At 36.6% G+C, this 20,616-nt stretch overlaps 1 protein-coding gene across 14 annotated transcripts in view; it reads left to right on the forward strand.

Annotated features, from left to right (window-relative positions):
* Nucleotides 1-20,616, forward strand: part of CADPS2 (calcium dependent secretion activator 2) — a 519,662-nt gene that overhangs the window by 355,585 nt on the left and 143,461 nt on the right. For all 14 annotated transcript variants that reach the window (XM_073238523.1, XM_073238521.1, XM_073238513.1 and 11 more), the window contains 4 exons: nucleotides 4,217-4,325; nucleotides 5,389-5,589; nucleotides 13,582-13,718; nucleotides 15,717-15,904. In XM_073238523.1, the coding sequence (XP_073094624.1) occupies nucleotides 4,217-4,325; nucleotides 5,389-5,589; nucleotides 13,582-13,718; nucleotides 15,717-15,904 (635 nt within the window). The remainder of the gene's footprint in view (nucleotides 1-4,216; nucleotides 4,326-5,388; nucleotides 5,590-13,581; nucleotides 13,719-15,716; nucleotides 15,905-20,616) is intronic.

Consider the following 20,616-nt stretch of genomic DNA (forward strand, 5'->3'; position numbering starts at 1 on the left):
TGGGTAAGGTTATGTATCTTAAAAAAATATAAAGCAGCATTTCAGGGAACTGTATAAAGAATTTGTCAATGGACAACCACAGGAGGAAATTTTAACATACTTCTCGAAAAACTGGATACATCAGAAGAAATATTAGAAAGATGTAAGATACTTGATTATACAACTAGTACATATGTAACTGGCATAAATAATCACTGAACAATAATTACAAAAGATGCATTCTTTTTGCACAAATCAAGAACATTTTTAAAACTGTCATGCACTAGGCAGCAGAGCAGCTCTCAGTACCAAAATCCTGAGTGTTTCTGATCACCATAGAATTAATTTAAAACCCAATGAGAAAAATTATAACCACAAACCCAAATTGAAAAGCACTTTTAGTCTGTGTGTAAAAATGAAATAATGAAAAATATTTAGAACTGAGCTAATGAAAATGCTCTACATAACTTGTGAGAGGAAGCTAATGTGAACCTAGGATAAGTTAAAATGCATATGTTTATGTATATATGTGGCACATCTTCTCTATACATACATACGATGAAATATTAATTGACCATAAAGAATGAAATCTTGCCATTTGTGACAACATGGATGTATATAGAGGATATTATGCTCAGTGAAATAAGTCAAAGAAAGACACATACTGTATGATGTCATTTATATGTGACATCTAATACGCAAAACAAATGAACAAACCAAACAGAAATAGGCTCAGAGAGAACAGATTGGTGGTTGCAATGGGGTGGTGGAGTCAAGGGGTGAAAAAATAAAAATGAAATGTATATGTTAACAATGAATAACACCTGAAAAGGAATACACTAAGTAGACGGATTTAAAAAGTCATAGAAGACTAACTCCCCTGTCTTGCCAATGGGTTTCAGCCCCAGGCAGGTTCACCAAGGAATGACAATGGAGTGTTCTTGGGGTGAAAGGGTTTATACCCAACTTTATTTCCACGGTGGCAGGTCAACCACTAGAATTCCATCCATTCAGAGCGAGTCTGCACACAGCAAGTGGGTCTCTGCCTCTGGGCCTCTCTGCCCCCACAGCCGTCTCAGTCTCTGTCCTCAGCGCTGCCACCACTCCACTCTCATTTCTGCTCTCCTGCAGCTGTGCAGCCATGCCACCATGTCGCTCAGAGCACAGGGCAGGGCTCTTTATATAGAGTCAACAACAATGTACTGCCCACGTGTGTAGTGAGCAAGCCGACCAGGGCCAGGTGAGAATCCTGGCCACAGGAACCTTCACTTAATCCACAGCATGGAAGGTCCCCACACCTTGCCCTGTGCATCTCTCCCATCTGGCTGTTCCTGAGTTACGGCCTTTTATAATAAACAGGTGATCTAGGGAGTAAACTGGTTTCCCATGAGCCACTCTAACAAATTAAATTGAACCTAAGGAGGGGAGGGAGTTATGGGAACCTCTGATCTATAGCCATTCAGACAGAGCTACAAGTAAGAACTTGGACTTGTGCCTGGCCTCTGAAGTACAAGGAGGGGGTCGTGGGAACCTCCAGGCTATAGTGGTTGGTTGAAGCACAGGTAACACCCTGGGCTTATCACTGGCATGGAGGTTGGGGGCAGTCTTGTAGGACTGAACCCCAAACCTGTGGGATCTGAGGTCATCTCTCAGTAGATGGTGTCAGAATTGAGTGAAATTGTAGGACACCCAGCTGGTATCTGGAGCACTGCTTGGTGGTGGTATGGGAAGATAGCCCCACATGGAATTGGGTCCAGGAACCTGAAAGAAATTATATGTAGTAAAAATTTTAAAGCATGCATGGAAATAATAAACACAAAATTTCAGCCTAGTGATGACCTGTGCAGAGAGAAAAAAGGAAATGGATTTGAGTAGGGGTGTGTGTGTGTGTGCTTATGTATATATAATATGTGTATTTTATATATGTATCTATATATGTATACACATTAACTGTATCCAGACAAATCCAAACTTAAAGCATGTATATACAAGAAGTTATGATTCAAAAAAGCTGATTGGTGGGTAGAGACATGTTAGTATATATTATTGTACTTTTGTGTAAGTTTGAATTATTTTACAATACTTTTAGGATAACACTACATTAAATCACTTTATGGAAGGAAAAATACTGGAATTTGGACCAAGGTATTGTCCTTAAGTAAGAGAATGAGCTACCTTTTAGAATAATACAAGTGTAAATGTAATTGTTTACCACTCACCACCCCCAACCCTTCAAAATAAAACTCAATCATCCCTTTGTACACAAGGAAACTGAAGCCTTCTTTAATAACAAATCCCTGTGGGAGCCACTGGGTGTCATCTGTAAACCTTAGGCATAGGCAGGTAAAAAAGTAAATTTAGTGACAGCCTATAAGATGAGAACAGGAAAGGAAAAGCTCAGGATATCAAGAGCCACAGGTATCTCAAGGTACTGGCCTCATGGTTCCCAAACAAGGCTTTTTTCATTCCAAAATGGAAATAGCTGTGCTCTTTTAATCTCATTAAAAAGTAATTCACTTTCTTTGGAAAAAAGCTCACTGAAAAAGTAATTGAAAGTATAACCTGTAATTGTACCAGCCAATAATAGTCACTATAAATATTTTAGTATATATTCTTCTTTTCACTTGTGTAGTGTTCACCCAAAGCAGCGTACTGTATATTTCTGTCTATCACCTGCTCTTTATGTTATAATATGTCTTCAGAATGATTCCTTATCTGGGAAAAATCTGTCACCTGTCTTTGAATGTGTGACCGCATCATTCAATATGGTCATGCCATGATGGTAGTTAGCTAAGCCACTGTGGGCTCTTCTTTAGTCTTTCTTACACACAGTGCTTCAGCAAACTCACTGCAAATGCATCTTTGAATACTTCTCTGTTTCTTTGGGATAAGTTCTTAGGAGATTTGCTGAATCAAAGGGAATATATAATAAATAGTAAGGCTTTTGGTGTCAGTCAGGGTTCTCTCAAGTTGGTGCCATCTTGAAGCAGAATTGCCTCTTCTCCAGGTAACCTCAGTTTTTGCTCTGTCACCCCATATTGGTAGATATGAGTTCTTTGTTAAACATATATTTTGCATACATCTTCTCTTCATCTGTGGCTTTGCCTTTTTACTTCATGGTGTGATTTAATGATAATTTCTTAATTTTAATGTAGTCCATTTAATCATTTTTTCCTTTTGTAAGTAGGTTCTTTTCAAGTCCTCTTTAATCTTTGTCTATTGAAAGGTATTCTTACTTTTTCTTAGTTTCATTTCATGTTCAAACGTGAAAAGAGATGTAATTCATATTTACCAGTTTTCCATGGAATTCTGTTGTAAGATATTTTGCAATTCAGATTACTTATTAACCCATCAAACAGTCTTTTCCCCTGCTGGGAACAGCACCTCCCCCTCTTTATTTTGGGGGAACATCTAAGAACCTGCCTATTTGTAGCATTCAACATTCTTTGCCATGGATGTGACCTGTTGATCCAGACTGGGCTAATAATGGTACTTTCGCCCTTTGGCCATAGTCATTGGTCCAAATATGGCCTTGTGAACCAGGCTGGGACAATCAGGGAGGCAAATACAGAGCTGTTGGCAGCTTTGGCCAATAAGACTTCAGTGAAAGAAAAGCCAGTTCCAAATGAGAAGCAAAATGGAGAGACAGAGAAGATCTTATCAGTGTTAAGTCACTGGCTGCCAAAACTTAACTCCACCCTGGGCCTTCCTGTGGGTTTGGTATGCAGACCAGTAAATTCCTAATTTTTATTGAAATCTTTTTTTTTTTTTTACTTTTGTTAAAAGTCTTGAAATGAGTATGCTTGATAATGTAGTTCCATGATTAGTAAGTTTGAGAATGCTCCTAATATGTCTCACTCTTAGAGATTGACACTGTATTAAAGGGCATTGGAAAGCATGCAGTAAAAGAAGCTTGTTTCTTTTTATTTAACCCAGTGATTTCTAAACTTATGTTTAACATGCAGACTTTTTTTTATAGTGCTATCTATTAGTATCTCAGATGTGTCCAGCAGATTACTGATTTGGGAAATGCTGGTTCATAAGCATGGAGACCTCACTGCAAGCTAACAGAAGGAAAGGTGCTCTAATCTGAGCTGGTTTTTGAAAAATGCTAACACTTAACAATATATCAGCAAATCATACGTTACTCTTTAAATCTGGAAAAAGAGTCTTCTGATGAAGAAAAACCTAAAAGATAAATGTGCTGTAGCCAATCTGCAAACTGTCTCTCATGCAGGTCAGCCAGTACACCTTTGCTATGTGCAGTTACAGAGAAAAGAAATCTGAGCCACAGGAATTTATGCAGCTCGAAGGATACACTGTGGATTATACAGATCCCCACCCAGGTAACTCTAAGTTGAATTACTTTCCCTTACAGTCATGTATTCCGGAAATTCTCATAAATGTCCTGTGTCTGTTCCACATGTCAAAACTCCATTTAGTGAATAGGGTGCATATTTATGTACTTGGGCAAGACTGCATGAGATTCAGACGGTATCTTTTTGAGGGCTACTTAGTTGTAGCCATAACTCATCACTTCTGTTATCTTAGTACAAGGATGAAATATGTGAACGTTATTGTCGCAGAGAAATTATGAGAAATATCAGCAAGACTAACATAAACTTCTTTACTGGAAAGCAAAAAGGTACAGAGACAAATACAACAGAAATGGCACATGAGTTATTATATATTCTACCAGTTTTCTCCCCAACAACACATTCTTGTACTACTCTCCCTCACTGCAAATTAATACTGGATAAAATACCAGCCATTTGGTATTAAAATTGGTGAGGGAGGGAATGAATAAATAAATGAATGAATGACTATATGGAGACTAATGAAATTATTAAGATGATATTAAGAAATACAGACATTAAGGAATTAAGATGTAGGGATTAGAAATAGAAATCTGTGATCATATTCAGTAATTGGTCCCTTAAAAATGCAAAATATCTTTGCTGTGAAAGAATTTGCAAAAGATAAAATACTGTACAATATAGGCATCATTTTTGCCTTATCTGTGTTTTTTTCCTGTTAAATTCTTATATTTCTCCTACATTTACAATGACCAATGTGCCAGCAGATACTCCTTTGTTCTCTGACATGGAGTATCAGACAGGGCTATGCATTTCTGTCGGGGCAGGTTTGTATGTCTTGCAGAATGTTACTGTGTCATCGACTGTTCAGTTCCCTCAGCTATTTTTTAATTTTCAAAGTGATATGGGATTTCAAACCTTTTTTATTGTTTCCCTTCAATTCTGGGATTGTGGATTTGATGCTCAGCTAAAAATCACTTAAAGCATTGAGCTGCTGCTTTCAAATCAATCCTTTTCTGTGAGACCACTTAGTGAGTGAGATTAAAATCTGCCAATCGTACAAGTTTTTAACAATGTCTTTCTTCCTCCACAGGCCTTCAGGGTGGTCACATGTTCTTTAATGCTGTTAAAGAAGGAGACACTGTAATATTTGCCAGTGATGATGAACAGGATAGAATATTATGGGTTCAAGCCATGTATAGGGCCACAGGTCAATCATATAAGCCTATTCCTGCAATTCAAACCCAGAAGCTGAATCCTAAAGGAGGAACTCTACATGCAGATGCTCAGCTTTGTAAGTTTTGTTAAAAAATAATTTGATTATCAATTAATAGCCTTAATAAGATATAAAATGTCTGAGTCAAATTTGTTCAGTATTATAGTTTACATCATTAACGAATTCCTAATTAAATAAAAATAGTTAATATTAGTAGTCATAGAGTCAGTTATCTGATTTTTCACACAAATCTGGGGTAAATGGTGCCTGTGGTTTCCAATCATTAATTTGCCAAGCATCACAGTGTCTCACATATCACTCTCTTGTGTTGGGACACTCAAGAGCATATAAGAAAAGTCTCCAAAACTTCTCAAAAAAAAAAAAAAATTAAGTTTATCTTAATGTAATTTTAAACTTATGTGTCCTATAGAAATGGGAAAAGTATTGCAAATTCAAATTGGCATTGATAGGACTTCAGAATACAAAAAGGATGAACTATCACTTTCTGGAGTTGTTCTTTATAACCCAGAAGAATAATAGGGCTATTTTTCTGTGGTAAATTATTTTTTTTAAAAAGAGTAAGTCATGAAGCCAACTTCCTCTTTCTAAATACCTTAATATTTGCATCACTTTCTGTATGCTACTGTAAATATTGAGAACTATTTTGTATTCCAATTTTCAAATGATTAATAACAAATTATGTATTAATGATAGAAACATTTTCAAACATAGCTTTATAATCGTTAAAACGAATGTTCTAAGTTGTTATTATCCTTTGCAAAACTTCTCTGAGTTATCCTGCAATGCTCAGTTTTTCTAGAGCTTAAAGCTCCAATTGTGACTTTTTAATCAACATCTTTTACTCTTAATATGCTTCTCCATCTTGTAACATCTTAATCATAAATCATTCTCTTCTCCTACTTGTCATGCATCAAATAAATACTCTTTTCTTTTTAGGCACCCATCAGTATCACATCTGGGCATGTCAAACAAAGGCACAAATAATTAAAGATGAAATATGATTACCTTTAGGGTTTAAAGTGTATACATTTACACTTACCACAGTCTGTCTTCATGTGATATTAAATCACGTTATGAGTAGTATGTGAATCTTACAGTAGCATCCTTCTGTTCCTCCCCTCCTGGCATCTGGACTATTCTTGTCGTGTATTTTATTTCTACATCTAAGTCTCACAATGCTTTGCTTAATCAGTCAGTTACCTTTTAAAGACATTCAGATAATATGAGAAAATGTCATATGCTTACCTATGTGATTTCTAGCTCTCTCCATTGTCTTCCAGAGATATTTTACTTCTTGAAGGGCTTCCTTTGACTTTTCTTGTAGGGCAGATCTGATGGCGATAAATTTTCAGCTTTTTTATTATGAAAAAGTCTTAATTTTACCTTTGTTTTGAAAGATAGTTTTTCTTACAGTACTTTAAAGTACTTTAAAGACTTGGTCCACTCTTTTTTTCCTCCTGACAAGAAATGTGCTGTTATTTTGTATATAATGTGCCTTTTTTTCCTCTCACTACTTTAAAAATTTTCTCTTTAATGCTGATTTTGAACAGTTTGATGGTGATGTGCCTAGGTATAGTATTCTTCATGGAAATGTTCTTGAGCTTTATTCTAAGACACAGTTCAGTTACTGGAAAGAGGTCAGTCCTTTCAAGTTTTTAAGTTTTAATCGTTTTAAGATTCGTTAGGTGAGACCAGTGTCTAGTCTAGGATTATTTTCCCACTTTTGGACCAAGATTCTTCTTGAGTACTCAGCTGATGACCCGTGACTCTTGAAGTTTTACATTCTGGCTTTGGGAACATGTTCTGTTTCAGGCTGTGTGAGTTTGGGGCACTGTCCCTCTAATCCTTTAGACTGATTCCATGGCTAACCTCCGGGAGCTGCCCGACACGCATGAGGTGCTCAGTATTCGGCTGAATGCAGAAGAAGGCACAGCCTTCCTGAACAGTCAGGCTGACCACTAGCTCTCCTAGGTTCTTGTTCCCTGGGCAAAGGCTTTGAAAGTTTCTCCTCATATTAGCCTGGGACAGATGTAAGGCTCACCTTGTTTGTTCCCCATCTCTCAGCAATCACTCTCCTGTGTTGCCTCATTTCCAGTGTTTTGAGAACAATTGTTTTATGTATTTTTTCTGAATTTTTGTTTCACATAGGAGGGTAAATCTGTTTGCAATGACATCATCGTGACCAAAAGGAGAATGATTGTTTTTTCTAAGTTAGAGCAAAATTTCTTAGCCTTGCCACTGTTAACATTTTGGGCCAGGTAATTCGTTGTTCCAGGACTGGGGGCAAGGCTATTCAATGAATGATTTAATGTTGAGCATCATCTCTGGCTTCTACCAATTAGATGCCAGTAGCGACCCTGTCCTCCCTCACCCCATATCTGACGACCGAAAAGATCTCCTATGTTACCAAATATCCTGGGGGCAGAGTTAAAGATGGAGAAGAATCACCCCCACTTGAAGTACCATTGGTACTTGAAATGACTCGAAAATTATTTTTGTGAAAATATTTCCCTCATTGACTAGCGTTCCACCATTTTTTCTTAACATCCTAAGTGCAAGGAATACCCAAGGAGTGTGCTGAGTTCATGGATATCATGCAACTTGCAGAAGTGTTCGGGAACCACTGGCCTAGAACATTAAGGCCATTACTACACAATATAGAATTAATGAATAAAAACTAGTAATCAGTTGATTTAGGTAGCCAGGCAATCACTAACAAAACCTTTCTGCTATTAGATATGAATGTATTGTCAAGGCAGCATTGATCAGGTTAAATGGAACCGAATTTTCTAGCCCCTCAATTAACTTGTTGTAAAAAAAGCCACACTTACTCTAAAAAGCCAAGGTGTTTCACATGTGTTAACAACAGCTTTCTTGTATTCTAGGCTTTTAGTAAAGTTTTCTCTCAGAGCAGATCCTACTGTTTTACCTTCCTTTAAAAAAGAAAAAAAAAAGGGAGGGGGAGGGGAGGATGAGGGAATGTGTTTCTACCTCAGAATAAGATTACTGGCCATGACCTGTATCAGAGATGCCCCCGGACTCCTCCAGAAAGTAATTTTGCCCCTAGCATTGTCCTTACTTCCTCGATACCACAGCATTCCTTTCTCTGCTGTCCTGATCATCTCTTAGAAGAACAATTCTGAGTCATTTATAGAAACTAAGAAATTAACATAAAATTAAAATGACTAGTTTACAGAAATAAATATGTTCCTAAGCCACTTAAATATTATTTGTTTTCATTTATTTGCTGACCTATAGCTTGTAAGGGTAAGTATTTTCATGGTTTTTTTTTCACTTCACTGTATTAAAATGTTTATGGTGATAAGATTTTTGAAGGAACATCATGATCTTGTATATAATGTATAATGTCAGTCTCCTACTTTCTAAGGAAACCCAGAAAGTTTGTTACCATTTATGAAACAAAAATGTCTATTTTTGCCAAAACAGAAAAGCAGAAGCAACCCAATATCTTCCATTCATGTAGTCATAAAGGTAATGGCTATAAAGTTATTACAATAGCATAAAAAAATGCTCAAATAGGTTATGTAATACATAATAGTACTAGTTGACTTCCAAGAACAAATTAATATCAAAAATGAACCAGAAAAGTTACCTTCTTTTTGATTTTATACCAAATATTTTTTAAATCCTTAAATTGGAATACAAACTTAATTTTACAAGTTTACTTTCCTGATGGATTTAGTAAGTTAAATTTCACACCTCACAGGTACAGTATGTCTTACTTTACATCAAATATATTATTTCAAATGTTGAGTATTAGTCTACTTTGTGATTCTAGGTCTGGGTCTGTATGTGTCGATTAAAATTGGCACCATGTGAAAATACTACCTCTATGTTATTTGCGGCAGAAAGATGTATAAATCCATACATCTGCTTTTAATCAATTTAACAGAAACAAGCTAAAAAATTGCTTGAGTCAATAATAAAGGTGTGAAAAAACTCCTAATTAATATATCTGTCAACCGTTTCTCTTTGGTCTTCCACATACAACGTGTACATAGAACACGAATGTTATCAACCAGGATAATCTACATAAAACTGTAAAACACCAAATTCCTCTTATTAAAGGCTACATGGGTGCTATAAAAAGAGAAGTGGTGCTTATTCGGCTTCCTGTAAATTTTCAACCTCAGTGAGAGTTTGAGCTAACAGAAAATCACAATCAGGTGCACACGGCAGAAGATGCCACGCAGGCAAACTCCTAAACAGAGGACAATTTTAACCCAGAAATGCTTGTTTACTGCTTCATTCAACTCAGTTTTGCCGAGGCAGAGAGGACTGGGAGTTAGCAACGCCCTCTTCTTAGTCATCTTGGTGCTAGAACCACCTCAGGGCGCTTAGTCATCTCAGGCCTGCACAGCCCGGTGTGCAGAATGCTCAGGACCGGCCTCTGCTCCTTCCCCGGTGTCCCGTTTGCCTCTCCCCCAACTGTCCGTTTCCTCCCCTTTCTCTTTATATCCCTGATCTCTTACAACACCATGAGTGGCAAAATAATGCAACACCCTTAGAATTCGTTGCAAAGGAAAGAGAAGCATTTCATTTCTTTTTTTTTTCCCCGTCACACTCTCAACTCTGACTGAGAGGCCCTTCCTGGGATTTGCATTCTTGAGCACACGGGGGCTGACTGTGGTCAGTGTTCACCAAAGGGCTCCCCCACCACACTGGGACCCGCCAGCTTGCTAATAGTCCTCGCACTGTTCTGTACACTAGCTATTTTCAAGTCAGCGTTAACTCTTTAAACTGATACTGTCAGCCTACTTATTCTTTTCTCCTGGCTGCCAACAGCTACAACCCTAAGGAACATTTAAAATTTTCAGGTTCCATTTGAATAAAACCTCTGTCATTCCTTAAGTCTACAGCAAATAGTAATCTTTTTCAATTTGGGTTTTATTCCATCTACTTTTACCACACCTGGTGACAATACCACCTAAAGACGCTGGAGCATATATCCAACTGTTACCATAGAAACTCTCCACCAGTATCCTCAATTACCATGTCCCACATCTGTAGTTAGTCCACAGGTTAATCATCACAATTTATGACAGTTTTGCAGTACATTGTTTAAGCTCATATCATGTGGGTTTCTTCTGATAATTTTCTTACATCGCTTTGGAAGACAAACTGAACTGAAATTTGTCATTATCAGTGAACACTAGATGAGTGCCATGAATAATTTCCCACTTAAAACTAGTCACTATAATTTTGTATTATAATAAACACTAATTGAGGATGTCAAGTATATTACAGTTGTAAAGAAAGTCTCCAAGCCCTGATTTTGGTTATGTAATTGACTGAAAGCACATTTCCTATTTGATCCAGATGATATCTCTGTTTTTCCTAAAGGTTAGATACAGATATGTTATGCCAAGAGAAAACTATATGAAAATATTCTATAAAAACAAATTAAGTAATATTTTAATGATAGCTGTTTTCCTATTTTCCTTTAGTTAATGGAAGAATTTTAAGTGAAGGATTTCACACAGGGCAAACCGAAGCTGTTGCCTTTTTTATTTATTTTAGTTTCTTCATAAATTCATGGAAATTAATGTGCATGGAAAATAATGATATATTAGTGCGTGGCAAAGCATATTTGCATAAAATAATTTTAAGTGTCCTTGTCAGACAAAAGAATAAGTAGAAATGCTTGATCTTTACAGCCTGTGTTTTGAAGATGGGTTAATCCATAAGAGAACATTTCACTTTCATAGAATTATTCCTGGAGAGGTTTTTTTAATTGTTTTTTTCCATATAAAATTTTTAGTTTGTATGTTTTTTTTCATTGTCAACAGAGTTTATATTTGCGACTAAAATTGCTACTATGAATACAATTTTTATTGCTAATGCTAATTGTTGGAAAAGCAATTTTCCATTCATGTGTGTGATTTGGAAAGTCTGCCACATTAATAAATATATGGTTTAGAGTTATATCTCAGTAGGAAACTGCTTTATAAAGTAAGTTCATTTTTTAAAATATGATTTAGTTGTAGAAATGAACCATGAACTCATTTTACTCCCAGGAACTTGTATATTTTATTTTAAAAACTGTATACCCATTGTTTTAAAATAAAAATTTTGCCTTTATGACCCTTTATAGTAAAAGGAGAATTATGGATTTTTTCGCTGAAATTTATTACATATTCTGCTCTCAACAGATGAGCCATTAATGAGCATTATTTTTAACTTCTTGTTATGACCTTCACTAGTGAAAGAAATAATAAAATTCAGCAGATGTTTTATAAAATTAGTAATTTAATTTCATGAAGATGATCCTAAATGATTCTTTTTCACTTAGATAAATGGAGAAGTGAAGATTGTAAGATAAATTTTTTAAAATACAAAATAATCTTCCAATTTTATATGTGCCTTGCATTTTTCAATATTCTGCCTCTACTCATTTGATATTATTTCACACTATCATATATTTAACTCTATATTAAAAGACTATCAGACATAATCATAAAAATACAAGGGAAGTTGGATTGTCTTGTTTCTCAGTTCAGGAAAAGCAGTTTAATAACATTTAGCATTCATCTGGTTAATACTAATTTATCACATGTAATGTATTTAATCATTCAGATAAGTAATAAGCAAATGTAATGGAATCTATATGCTACCTTTCCCATGGATCATAACCTCATACCTTACATCATCAAAAAATTTGCCATTTGTTACTTACTTACTACATTCACCTTTTGATTATCTGTCATTTATATAAGGCATAGTTTGTGTATCTTTTTTTTAAAATGTGACTCTGAAGACCTTTCATCTTGAATTATATAGTTCTTCCATCCACAGATATGGCTGAAAGTTGAACTTGACATGGATCAATATGATCTGGGCCAAATATCTAAATGTGACTGATTATGTTAGCATCATGTCCACAGATCAATATTGAGTTTTATTATGAGCCTGACTCTATAATTGGGTTTAATCAATAAACTTTTGTCTCCTTTCCTTTGCAATTTTAGGATCGCACCATATATTTTTTAAAAACTACATTTAGCTTACAGTTAAGACTCTGTTTCTTATGATGACTAGAATGAGATCTATCTGTGAATTTTAAGGAACAATGAGGCCTCAGCTCTACCATTGTTAGGAGCATCCATTTATCTTGATAACTGCTTGCCCAGTACATGCTACATTTCTAAAAGAGCTAATGTAGTAACACTCTGGCATCCCTTTTGGGTGGCATGTGGCTTTTTCCTCTCTATACTTAGTAAATAACTCACATCGAAGACTTCGACAAAACATACCATTAATGAAAGCAATCATAAAAGCTTGCCTTTGGATAAACCCGCAGGGTCTACAGGCGTTGAAAGATGCAATCTGTAAAGAACAATAGATTTGGGGCTTTGATTGAAGTGCCATTTGGGACGTTATGCTTTGTCTGCATATTTGCACAAACATGATGCTCCCTTTTTCATGTCTCTTAAACTTGGAGCTTGAGAGCATTCATTGCCATTTTTACATTAAGGTTGGTCCCATTAAAAGCTCCATACAAAAAAAAAAAAAAAACAACAAAACTGGAAGTGATCCAGCTGAAGCCTGTGTGTTCATTTCTGCCCTAGTTTGCCATTTGGAAAGCAGGCTTCTTAGCCATCATTGCTGTTCATTATGAATACACCTGGGTTCTTTTCCAGTCAGTTTCTTCAGTAAATATATACTTAAAACACATCTACTTTTCTTAAAATTAGAAAACAGTTTCTTCAGTAAATATATACTTAAAACACATCTACTTTTCTTAAAATTAGAAAATAAGATTATTTCTGTTATAGATATAGAGGTAGCTTTGAATGAAAATAGAATTTCCTCCTTCCAAAGGATGTGTGGATTTTTCCCTGTCATTTTTGTTAGGCTCCCAGAACCTTGCACCTCATGTTAATATGCTACATTCTTGACATAATATTTTATGTAATAGGAGGTAGTCTTCAGTTATCATGAAGCATGCATCTTGTATTCAGAAACTGCATTTGTCCACTACTAAGCCAGAAAAATAAGTGTGTTCTACATGCTCTTATAAATTTACAGATGCAGACCGTTTTCAGAAACATGGTATGGATGAGTTTATTTCTGCAAATCCTTGCAAGCTTGACCACGCCTTCCTTTTTAGAATACTCCAGAGGCAAACTTTGGATCACAGGCTGAATGATTCCTATTCTTGCTTGGTGAGTACATGTCTATCTACTCCCCTGTAGGACAGAATGAAAGATTTTTAAAAGTGAGAAATACTTGTTATGAAGCAGCATTTTATTCCTGTCCTGTTTAATAACTGTAGTTGGAGTTAGGGATAAAGGATTCCAATCGATTGCTTCTCAATTTGAAAATTATACACTTGAAGACCACCGCTGTGCCACTCAATAAACAGGAGAATAGACTCAAGCAGACACTGAACTGTGGTTTGCCAGTCCCTCTGGAGAAGGCTGAATGAAAATAGAAGGCTTTAATGAAGATATAAAAACCTCTGTGATAGGATTGAGTAACACCTGTACAGACATTTTAAGGTTTAAATTCTCACCAAACATTGATATCTTTCATTTCTCTCTTTTGTTCCTTGAAAGACAACCTAAGTGATGGGGGAAAGAAAAGAAACAAAGGGATGAACAATATGACAAGAGCTCTGTGTAATAGGGGAAACCTTTGGCTTCATCTAACCCTCCAAAGATAATTTAAATTTTTTTTAAAAAAAGCAATTAAATCTGATAGCTAAACTGCTACCTTGTCTGTGTTTGTATGTATTGAAACCAGCCAAAATTTGGGATACAAAGTATGAATTCGATTTAGAAGGAATGCTTAATGCTTGACTCCTCAGAATGTAGGGATTTAACAGTAGCCTATGAACTGTATGTGCCTTTCCCAGGATTTGCACTGTAGTGGCAATTCCTCTGAAATTTTTCCAGCCAGTTTATGCCTTTTTCTATCACCACTTAGTGTCTTGGCCACCGAACATGCTAGCTGCATGCACTCTCCTTAAAATAAGATCAGACAGGATGTGCTCCCAGCTCATCACTTCCCTCTTGAGTTCCACACAGTGGGGTTATTACTGAATTGTCAAAAGTTGTTTTGGATGACCCCACATATCACATGGAATCTGAGGAGAGCACTAGTGTGCCTTCAGCTGTACCCAGAAAGTAGTGAGCATGGTGTGATTAGAAAGCGTGTCTGCCGGCAGGATGACTCTGGGTGTAAATCATGACTCAGCAACTCATTTGTCATATTGTCTTGAGCAATTCACTGAACATCTCTGCACCTCCACTTATAGGTCTAACATGGAGATCTCGGTATAACTACCACGAAGGATGGCTCTGAACATCAAAGATATATATAGAATAAGTTTAGTGTCTATATTATCACCAGAGTAAGAATTTGGGTGTTCTTTCTCCCTTTTTTATTTATTATAGGACCATTTTTCAGCATTTCTCACCATTTCCTTCTCTTGCATGATTACCCCATTCTCTTGTAAAACTCCCCACTCTCCTTTTCTCTCTCTCTTTTTTTGATCTCAAGATAATCTGTATAACCCATGGAACCATTTTATAAACCAACTCCACCTAATTGTGTCCTCCAGTGTTAGCCAACTGCTGTTTCAGTTGGCATACACGCTCCTTCATACCTCATTTCAAGAGAACCCAAAACTAATACTGTGAAATATTAACTCAGTTATATTGGTAATAGAAAGACAAACAGAATAAGAACATGCCAAATATTTTAATACCCAAATAGTATACCTTTATCACTGTTAGACTCATTGAAATTTTCTTAGTTCACATTATAAAATGTTTTTGGTAACTAGGCAATTTCAACTGCAATGTCTTCTTTGCCATTCTCTTTTTTAATTGGTTCATACAGAGATTGATTTATTTAATGTAACTCATTATGAGGGACCCTCTAAATACTGTGCATAAATTTGACTAATTTTGAAAAACAGTGGGAAGGAACAGCTTGCCTATGCTTTTCCATGGCAGTAATCTAGGTGGCCAGTATCCCAAATCTGCTCCAAACTTGATGGTATTAACTTTTCTGGAAATAACATGAAACACACCACTGATTTAAACCATGTCAAAAGACACTTTAATGCGGCTTCTACTTATATCCTAACAGTGCCTTCAGAAAAGGAAATCCTAGGACAAAACGGAAAACAATTTTTTTTTATTTCTCTTTTTCAGGGTTGGTTCAGCCCTGGCCAAGTCTTTGTGTTAGATGAGTACTGTGCCCGTTATGGTGTGAGAGGCTGTCACAGACATCTCTGCTACCTTACAGAACTGATGGAACACTCAGAAAATGGTGCTGTCATTGACCCAACCCTGCTCCATTACAGCTTTGCATTCTGCGCCTCTCATGTGCATGGCAACAGGTATTTTTACTTGCAAACACACAGTGAAATGTGTAGGGTTGACTTGAGAAGAGGGAAAAATGTGCTTCGCCATTATCACCTAGTAACAGATTTTAAATAGCAAACACTTCTTGCAAGAGGAAAAAAAAACCCACAAAAGAAAAATGTACATCAATATGCTGTTGATTTAGGTGGGCTGCACTTTATGTTTCATTTTGCTATTAAAGCCACTTGAAAGAGAGAGAGAAAGAATATCTATGAGATTCAAAGTTGCCTTTCAGTTCTTGTGTACCACCTAGTACTGGGGTCTGCACACCTAAAGTGTCATCTGTATTTCTATTGTAATGTATATGTGTGTCTGGATAGGGTTTGTTGATAGGCCTGTGTATACCTAGTGATGCTGGCTTTCCCTCTGAAATAAGCTGTCATTGATAAAGCAAGATAAATAATTAAGTTGACATAGAGTCTCTGCCTGTCCCTCCCCTAATCTCCTTAATGAACAAGTACCCCATGTAGCCCTCTGACCAGTGACCTCACCTCTTGCTCTACCAAAAGGGCAAAAAAAAAAAAAACCACTTAATGCAGACTGCCACATTTATGTGTCTCTCAGCTAAAAATCTCTCTGTATCAATCTCTCTCTCTTCTCTTAATCCTGTTGCAGGGAACTTTGCCAGGGTTCTCCCCACCAAGGAGGTACCCTCATCCCAGCCCCTTTTTTGCTTCAACCATTATATCATTTCTCTCTCTTGATACTTCCTTTCTTCCTACACACCTAAGCTTCCCCTAGCCACTCAACATAACAGAGTGGTCACGAGATACTGAAGTCAAACCACCTGGACTCAAATTGTACTTAATTATGTGAGGGTAGGGCAATCTAGTTGTGTCTCCCCTTCTCTACCCCATAAATAGTATCTCTCTCAGAAGTCATAAATTGAGGTGGGGATTAAATGCATTAATAAATATCAAGCACTTAGAACAGTGCCTTGCACAGGAGTGGTCAAAAAAGTGTTAACTGATAGCTTGCATGTCTTAAGTATTGTTACCCTGTCAAGCTACCTTTCCATTTGTTTTGTTTATCTTCTCAGCCGAATTTCTCTCTACCTTCCCACTATCTGGCTCCCTGCTCCTCATTTCGCAAAGAGGATTCTTCACCGAAGTTGGCTAATGACCTAATCCAGTAGCTTTTTCTCTGACTTCACCCTTCTTACTCTCATTGAAAAGTTGATCATGTGAATTTCCAATACCCTGTGCTACTGAAAATGCTGCTTAGCCTCCCTGATTAGTACCATCTCAGCTGGCTCTCCTCTTCTTTATGTATTTTTTGATCATCTCTTCATTAATTATTCTGGTTCCTCTGGACTCCAAGTGCAGTGTAGTGTTTTTTTCTCACTTCTGTTCTTGAACTTGCTCTCTTGTCTTTCTGAGAATTTTTCTATTTCATTGAAAAACTCTTAATTCCATAGCTTCAACTATGACCTCTCTTTATATGGATAATTCCAACCCAATTATTCTCCTAACTACAGATCTTTATTGACAATTGGTGGCTTGCGTGTTCTGCTGGCACTTTCAACTCTCTGTGTATAAAATTAAATCCATCATCCCACTAAAACAGTTCCTGTACCTGTTCTAGCTCCTAGCAGAGTGCCTGGCAAAAGTAACACTCTGAGCACAAACCTAAGTGTCAGTAAATATTTGATGACTTCATTAATTGTGTTAATATCACTTAAGTGATGGTCTATTCATATTTTATGCATCTTTTTCTTTTATCTTCTAGACCAATTTGTTGGCAGTGGCAGTGTTCTGCCTTCATAGTACTTCTCAAATTTGTCTCCCTTTTTACTATGTCCATTGTATGTGTCCTAAAGGCCGGCCTTCATTTTTTCTGGTTTATCTTTATTCATCACTCTACTGTGTCTTCTCCCTGTAGTAGTCTAGCAATCACCTTCAAAATTACAAGTTCATTTCTACCATACTGCCTTTCAGGTAACTTAAGGATTCTCATTTCATTATTAAATTAAAAATAACTTCTGAGCTATAATATTAAGGTATAATATTAAGGTATAATATTAAGGTAATATTGGTAAATGATAATTTACCAATTATCATCTCGTCCTATCTACCCAGTCTTATCTCCAAGTATTCTTCTCCACATAATCCTTATACCAGACCACCTGTTTATTCTCCATGCTATGGTTCTCTTTTTCCAAGCTGTGACAGTCAGGTATCACAAAACTCATTCTAAGACTTCTGTTAATTCATCAGATACTAAAAATATTTTATCTGTAGCTTTCTTATGAAACTTTATCATGTATACTTACTTGCTGCACACACACACATGCACACAGGCATGCAAGCCTGTTTCTTTTCTACCCAATTGTATTTTGAAAGCAAAAACTAGTTTTCATTTATCTGTTATCCTCTGTAGACCTTTCCATGGTGCTTTGCATGTAGTGCATACACAATAAATAGTTATTGAATTGAAGTGGTCACTGTTGCCATTTCTCATCCCACAGTAAATAAAACCAATCTTAGAATCTCAGTTTGTTCAGGCTTTTTCCTCATTATGGAGCTCATCCTTACTTGGAAATAAGGGGCATTTTGCAGACTGTAGTCATTTTTCCCATTACCACAAACTAAACCATCTGCATTCAAGAAACTTAGTCAGTGGGGAGGAGGGCTGCGAGAAAGAGGACAGGCAGGATGGCTTATCTTTGATAGCCAGCATGAGGGGCTATTTTAAAATTGTCTATCTTCCGGCTCTGTCTTAATTCCTCCTGACCAATGGGTATTGAAAGATAGGCCTTCCAGTATTAGGCATCCTTCGTAAATACAGGAGAATAAGAAAGTTGTAGTGGAACAGACATACCCAAAGAATTCTGTATAATCAGATTATTTTAATCATTAACCCAGAAAGGTAAAATTAGGTTGAGAACATTAAGGAGGAAATTCAGCTAATGCTCCCCCAAAATATAACTGTTTGAGACAAATTTTGATGGAAAGTTATGGAGGCACCTGGGAACTCCTGCCACTGCCTGGAAGGCAGCTTGACTTGAATCTAGAGGTTGCCACAGTTACTTTTATTCTATAAACTTGTTTTCTTAATAATGGTATGTTGTAAAGTATAATTTAAGGTATGTTTATAAAATGTTCATGTACACATTAAATCTATTTTCTGAGTTAAAATGTGTACACATAGGATCCCTGGGTGATGTTTTAGAAATATGAGTCAGACCCTGATTCAATATTTAGGTCACATGTAGCTTTAAAAAAGGAAGGAAGAAATACAGATTTTAAGAAAATTTGAACTTCAGTTTCAGGTAGAAATTATCCAAGATAGGCTGAAAGGTATGACATTTCCTATAATTTTTTGAAGTCTAACATGTCATTAAAAAATGTCATTCTATCACAATGAGACAATGAAAAGAGGTGAAAGATTTCTACTTGAATCTTGACTCTGAAATTTACAAAGTGACCCATGTTGGGCAAATCACTTAACCTTGCTGAAACTCAGAGTTCTCATATGTAAAAAGGGAAACACTAATGAGAAAGTACTGGATAATTATGAAACACTATATTCAGTATTGATTAGTTATTATTCTAATATGCTTTCCTTTGTCACTCAGCCACAAGGAAATAATTGTGAGAGGGGGAAAAACATGAAAAAGAGGCCGTTAGAGCTGCAGTACTTCATGCTTAGTAGAAATATTTCCGTGTGTGTGTAATTATACTCTTAATTACTTTGCTAACAGAATATTCGGTTCTTAGCAACCTCCCTTTGTGAAAATAAGCTTCTCTTATCCATATCTGCAGCATGTGATACTTATACGGACTTTGATTTAAAATACTGTGACTTTTTTATGGTGTTTGCCATATTCTCTTTTTATGATCATTTTTACATCTGTCAAGACACACTTTCAGAGAGTCCTTTTGCCCATTACCTGAACTACCTCTGTCAGAAATTCAAAAGGGAAAAAGATTGCCTTTTGTTATTGACTGAAGTGAAGGACAGCAGTGCTGTCTGGATCTGAATTTTTTCTGGGAGCACATGGATTACACCGCATTGAGCTCTCTAGGTGTTCTTGCCCACACATCTTCTCTGAATAGCACTCTGAGTGTTTTGAGAATAAAAGAATAGAGTTAAACAGAAGAGGTCTGGCTAGTACTAAGACTGAGGAAGAGAGATAAAAAGAAAGAAAGGTAGAAAAAGTGAGTCAAGGACAGAAGCAGAGACATTCCTGCAGGACGATAGCCACACATGTCCATGAATAACACAGCCACTCACTCAGCAATAGTGCCGCCAAGGACTGATGGGAAGGAGAAAAGAGACTTTCAGAGGCAATGAATTATAGGTCAAAGTTCTAGGTTGATATGTGTGCCTACACATCTTGGTTTTGCTAGGCAGACTGAGGGTGGAGAAACTAAAGCAGCAACACAGAATGGCTGTTATGTCCCAGTTGAATATTAGACACACGGTGCATTCACTGACTCCTTCTGTTCGGAGAGCCATCTCAGAGCTGCTACACGCCTAGCAAAGGCCAGCTCAGAAGCACTGACTTCCAAGCACAGGGCACAGGAATACAACACATGACAGTTTATGTATAAAAGAATCCCTATTTTCTGTGGATTCCAGATCATATCACAGAGTATCAGGCAACCCTCGTGAGCATCAGTCACATCATTGTATCATGATACCACTGGCTTCATGAATGATAGCGTTTCCTCTGACATATCAC

Source organism: Manis javanica, chromosome 6, assembly GCF_040802235.1.
Source record: "Manis javanica isolate MJ-LG chromosome 6, MJ_LKY, whole genome shotgun sequence".
In the NCBI taxonomy this organism is placed as follows: domain Eukaryota; kingdom Metazoa; phylum Chordata; class Mammalia; order Pholidota; family Manidae; genus Manis; species Manis javanica.